General features: G+C 33.0%; 1 protein-coding gene across 7 annotated transcripts; it reads right to left on the bottom strand.

The window, feature by feature from the left end:
- Positions 1-349: 349 nt before the first annotated feature.
- Positions 350-5,702, bottom strand: LOC137818415 (dihydroorotase, mitochondrial). Of its 7 annotated transcripts, XM_068621832.1 has the most exons (10): positions 5,273-5,485; positions 5,046-5,083; positions 4,849-4,948; positions 3,815-3,937; positions 2,866-3,047; positions 2,368-2,504; positions 1,768-1,933; positions 1,559-1,675; positions 930-1,090; positions 350-594 (listed from the first exon to the last, which is right to left on the bottom strand). In XM_068621832.1, exons 4-10 carry the CDS (start codon positions 3,895-3,897, stop codon positions 400-402), a joined length of 1,041 nt encoding a protein of 346 aa, XP_068477933.1. In that variant the 5' UTR covers positions 3,898-3,937; positions 4,849-4,948; positions 5,046-5,083; positions 5,273-5,485; the 3' UTR covers positions 350-399. The 7 variants fall into 7 exon arrangements, 6 of the variants coding, with proteins under 6 accessions (XP_068477933.1, XP_090152686.1, XP_068477932.1 ...); XM_090296560.1 differs by lacking the exons at positions 4,849-4,948; positions 5,046-5,083 and adding an exon at positions 2,046-2,155 and having other exon boundaries at positions 5,273-5,702; XM_068621831.2 differs by lacking the exon at positions 4,849-4,948.
- Between the last annotated feature and the right edge of the window lie 290 nt (positions 5,703-5,992).

Genomic DNA, 5,992 nt, shown 5'->3' with positions numbered 1-5,992 from the left:
ATATGTAGAGAGAAAGTGAAAGTTATGGCATTTTATAAGTCCTAATATGATTATTACCAACAGATGTGCATTAACATTTCAAAATATTTATTTTTCCTTTTTAAAACAAATAATGTTTTTTTTTTTGTACCATTTCATTCTGAAGAAAGAAAATTGTATCATAATACTACTATAATTATTTATTTATAGCATATTTAACTGATCTGAAGATATGTTAAATCTTTTGTTTCTACATATTTTTATTTATAATGAAAAATCGAGATGAATCACGGTCAGTGCTTTGGTTCATAGTCAAACTTACCTGACTTAGAAAATGGAAAAGATAACAGTGTACAAAATAAACGCAGAATGACTGAAAAAACTAGAACAAGATTATTTGATCGAAGTTCACTATGTAAGTCAACAAGGCAATGCCTCCCATTCAAGGGTTTCACCAGCAAACATGGGAACAATGTCTCCAAATGGAAATGACAAATAATAAGGTACTTTCCAAGAAGCTTTCCTCAGTTTAATCTTTGACTTATTTCTAGGAAGGCCATAGAAGTCAGCTCCATTAAAGCTTGTAAAAGCCTCCAGCTTATCAAGTGCACCGGCCTAAAATTACAACAATTTCATAAAAGAATTTTAAGATTGAACTCCACAAACTTTCAGAAAGCATGCAAAATAATATGAACATACTCATATAAGCATATTATCATACAGTTAATGTACACGTGAGAAATTCATGTAAAAAATTACAGACATGTTATGCATTATCAGATATCATCATCTAACACGGTATCACTTGTTTTGCAAACCACAAAAATGTATATTTGCTTCCAATCACAAATTTTCATTATTCTCACAAACTCTGCATATTCCAATTGAATGGATATAAAACCACCCTTCTGAAATCTACCCAAATGGACATTAGTGAAATGAAGTGTTACCTCTTCAAAAACCTTAGCATATAGTGATAGAGCAACTGGGGAGTTGTATATCCCAGCACATCCACATGAACATTCCTTGTTACGCCTATCATGTGGTGCACTATCAGTTCCAAGGAAAAATCGTTTACTTCCACTAGTAACAGCCGAAACAATAGCCTGTCCTGAATAAAATAAAATAAATGAGACAAGATGACCAGGATATGTACAGTTTGGTAACATTATCAACATGATGATCCTTGTCCCTAGTGACATTTCCTTAACTCGGGAATTTTTATAGTATAAAGACTAAAACTCTTCAATGGTAATGTGTAGCACATAGTGTGTACTACACTCTGCAATTAAAATTTATGAAGTACAATTTGTTTCTTCAAAGACCATTCAATGCACTTTCGAAACATATTTATCTTTTCCAAATCAAATCAAACAGGAATCTAATTAATTTAATTAACAGAGTGTAACGCGAAGAAAATTACAAAAAAAAATAAAATCATATGATTTAAATTATTTCACCAATCTTCGCATTTCGACTGAATCATTAATTCAATTTGTAAACTGTGGTATAACAACTAGAAGATGTTGAAGTTGAAATTTATTATAGATTGTACGGGAGGGAAAACAAAGATACATACTATGGATCTCTCTTTTGAGCACTGGAAGACAGTAATTGTGAGGCTGTAAGCCACCTTGGAACAAAGCATTACGATTAAGAAGAAGATGTTGTGGTGTTACAGTTGCAGCTACGTAACCTTACAAATATAGCAAATCATGAGAATAATTTTAAAATTAAATAGTACAACACAATAATGAATTAGCTCTTCCAAGAAATTTATTCGGTTACCTTCTTTGCAAGACTCTACAAATTTAACAGCATCTGCAGTAGTAATATGCTCCATCACAACCTTCAGTTGTGGAAGCCTTTGAACTAAAGGCTCCAAAATTGTTTCAATGAAGACCTTTTCTCGGTCAAAAATATCTACTTCTGAATTTGTAACCTCTCCGTGAACCTGTAATGCATAGTCATTCACAGATGAGAAACTATAATGTAAACTTATAATTTTTACATATTAAATAAAGGGCAAACACAAAGAAGGAAACAGGCCACTAGCCAGCACTTACTGCCACAAGTACTACTCAGTTCATTGTTAAGTGTTGAAGTGTTAGTAGATGTTTTCAAAAGTGGACATGCTCCAAAATTGGTATCCAACATAGCACCTAGTACATGCATTCTATTAAATGGCATGAATTAATTCATGAAAAAACGTGACATGTTAGAACTCATTTGAATTAAGAAGGCAAGCAAGGAACATAATGCAATACATTCTTAAGCATCAGTATAAGAACATTAAACATCAATACACACAAAATTGGGGTGGGGAAAGAGAAAGTAAGGAAATAAACAAAAACAAAAACGACCATTAAAAATAAAAATCTAAATTACCAATAACGGTAAATTTTGCTCAGCCATTTCCTTGAGAACAGAAAAACAATTTCCAAAAAGATCTGTAACACCATCTTGGGAATTCGTAGTAGCACCAGCAGGATACAACTTCACACCATAAACAAGTCCACTCTTTTCTGTCAATGCAAGTGGCATAATCAAGTATTGTACTATGATAAATAAGGATTGGGAGGAACAAAGCCAGATGAGCATGGAGGGTGCAATCAAATCAAATGATAAATGAACATTGACTATCATGACCTCATGGCCCATGTTAGAGACATTTGTTACAGGATCAAGCCTTATATGTATTAGACAGTTACATAGCAACAAATACAAGACTGATCAATAAGAGGTAAAAGAAGATAACAGAAACGTTATTTTAACCAGATTAAGAAAACATACATCTATAAAAATAGACACACAAATAAAGTTACAGATTCGTTTAAAACTTTTTCTCTTCATCTTAGATATGTAATATTTTTTTATTAGACTGACTTGCATGTTTAATCTCGTCAGGCGTAGTTAAGTCTGTGAGGTAAAGTGTCATGAGAGGAGTGAAATTGCTATCTGTAGGTATTGCTTTCAAAATGGACTCTCGATAAGTGACTGCAGCAGATGTGGTAGTGACGGGTGGTTTCAAATTTGGCATCACTATAGCTCTTCCAAAATGCTTAGCACTGTAATAGCAATAGTCTGAATCAGAACTCTTGAGAATTTCAACGTGAATGCAATAAACAAAATTGATGGCATACTATACAAAGATGCACAATACAAGCCTTTCTCACATTGACCTCAAAATATTAGGAAAGGGTAGAGTATCAACAATATTAATAATCTTATTCCACTATGTAAAGTCAGCTACATAGATCACACAATGCAATTATTAGATTCAATCAAAAGCCAAATTTTAAGGATAATATTCAACATGAAATCCCTCTTAATAATTTCCTCCAATGTCTTTATTGGTCTCCCTCTACCCCTTTTAATTGGGCTTAAACCTATGTGATCTACTCTCCTCACTGGTGCCTCTAGTAGCATACTAGCATTTGATTGACCAAACCACCTTTATCAATTTTCTAGCATTTTTTCCCAGATAGGAGTCAAACCAATATTTCCTACAATCATTTAATATCTTATCCTTTCTTGCTGACCACACATATTAACGTACTCATTTACGCTACTCCCACTTTTCTTCTGCCCCTCTAAAGCCCAAACTGCCGTAGAGCATAGCTAGTCATCTTGCAGTACACTAAAACTTCCGTTTGAGCTAGAGAGATACTTAACAACCTCAAATAACTCTCAATGTCTTTCTCCATTTTAATTTAACCACCTAGCTTGTATCTTGTGTGCGAAATCACCATTAACTTTAGAAATATGCAATGTGACAGTTTCCAATTTTTAGCAGAGTATTAGTTTTTTTTTTTAATAATGCAAGCAAAATGACCTGTGTGGGAGGACAGCTTCAAGAAGAGAACCATCACGAAGGTGAAGATGCCAATCATCAGGCTGCGTAATAGTGAGCTCCATCTTAAAGCCGATGAACCTTTTTTTATTACAACCTTAATACCTGTAACAAAAGGGTAAAAACAAAAGCACTGGAGTAATTAGCGTCAAAGAGGGATGCAAATGACCAAAGGTTTCACCTTTCCAGATAGGAGAGGTGTTGATATATAAAGTAAAGGGTTTCGAAAGTACTCAGCTAACTGTTAAAACATCTTAACAAACAAGAAAGAAAACCAGATATTATATCACCTCAGGATGTTCTAGATCATAGAAAATCAAACTAGTACAGGGGATGAAACACCTAATGACAAAATGGAAAAGACATTTCAAAAAACACACCCAATCCTGCCATAGGAAGAACATAAACAAGATCAAACAAGCACAAAAATACTTTCTTGCACATGATAAATGATCAAAGAATGAATTAGACAAAATACAGAATGTGCAGAATCAGATCTCACCAAAGATAAGAAGACTCAAACAAAAATCACCTACTTACAAGAAGAATATCACAAATTCCGAACCTTTGGTAAAAGGACCACAACAAAACTAAAAGACATCACATGTCCTACTTTTGTAGGTGTTTTAGAAAATCTGGTACAATCCACATGCTACTGGGTAAGATTGTGAAGAAGTTTGGAATTAGCAATCAAAGCCAGACCCCACCTCCGCAAATTTCTCAAAAAATGTTTGGTACTTCAAAACTAACATTGCTACAAATCCAAATACAACGTTAGTAACAACCAAAAGGAGCTGATAGCAGACAGCCAAGTAAAGCAAGAATCGTCCAATGTAATATTTAAGTACACTAATAGATAACATCGCAACCACACTCAAAAAGAGCATGCTTCGAGACGGGCTCATAAATTTCATGTCTATGTAAAACATCATACAAGGACGGCACGAATGAAAACCACACACACCAACACTTTTATGAAACATATAAGAGTAAAAAGGTTCGTACACACACTATACCATTGGGAGAGCAAACACTGGAACCTGCTGGTTCTCACAAGCATTTCAAATAGTGCAAAAACCAACATTTATTATAAAAAAAATCCAAAAAGCCTATTTTCTGCGCAAAGGAACAACACCCCTTTAGAGATTCGGAGGAGATTCAAACATAACAAAAAAAAAGTGAGTGAGGAAAGTGATATGAAACGATTAAATACCAATCAAGCAAACACTGAACATCCTTGGACCTCAGAGACTAATCAGTGAAAGAAGGTATCCCAAACAGAAATGAAATTCCGCAGACGCAAACAGTACACAGATCAACGGACACAGAAGAGGAGCCATAAAAAACGGAAAGAAGCAGCAAACAGTCATTGAGAAATAGAAGAAAAAAAGAGATTTTGAGGATTGAAAGATGAAACCCATTAGACAGAGAGATGGATACCTGGTTTGAAAGAGTCGAGCAGAGTGAGTGTGAAAAAGGGTTGGGAAGTGATGGAAGGGATTGGTTAAAGGGAAAAAGAAAAGGTTGGGAGGAATAAAAGTATTATTAATATTATTAGGGAATGGGAAATGAGAGGAGCCAGAAAAGCATTGAACCTTATGGGGAAACAGAAAGGATGAACGTATAAAATTTTCCTTCAAATGGAAGAACAACGAAAAGGGTTGCTTTAGATTTGGTTGATTAACCCTCTAGGAAAATACTCTTTACGCGGATTAAAAGGCGAAAAAGGATTAAAAGGCGAAGAATTTTTGTGTTTGATTCCACTAATTTGCAAAGATTTGCAATGAAAAAAAAGCAGAGAATGGGATAAAACTTTCTCTTCCGCAATGTCAAGAAACAATAAGAAAGACAGGTGGCTTTTATTAATTACAATTTTATCTTCTTCTGCAACCATTATAAAAAATCTATGTAAATATATAATATAATATAAATAAAAATAGTATTAAATATTAAATAAATTTATATTATTAAAATATTTAATAATATTAATAATATAAATAAAATAATTATTTATAATAAAAAATAAATTTATATAATAATATTATAATTTAATAAAATATAAATATAAAATAATAGTATTTGTTATATCTAGATATATTATGGACTAATTTTGTTTTAATATATTAAAATTTCTTGTGTTTCTATTTTGTATGATTTTTA

The sequence above is a fragment of the Phaseolus vulgaris genome, chromosome 10, assembly GCF_051622355.1.
Source record: "Phaseolus vulgaris cultivar YP4 chromosome 10, ASM5162235v1, whole genome shotgun sequence".
Lineage (NCBI taxonomy): Eukaryota > Viridiplantae > Streptophyta > Magnoliopsida > Fabales > Fabaceae > Phaseolus > Phaseolus vulgaris.
The sequence above is the reverse complement of the archived record's forward strand: the minus strand, read 5'-3'. Positions and strand labels throughout refer to the sequence as shown.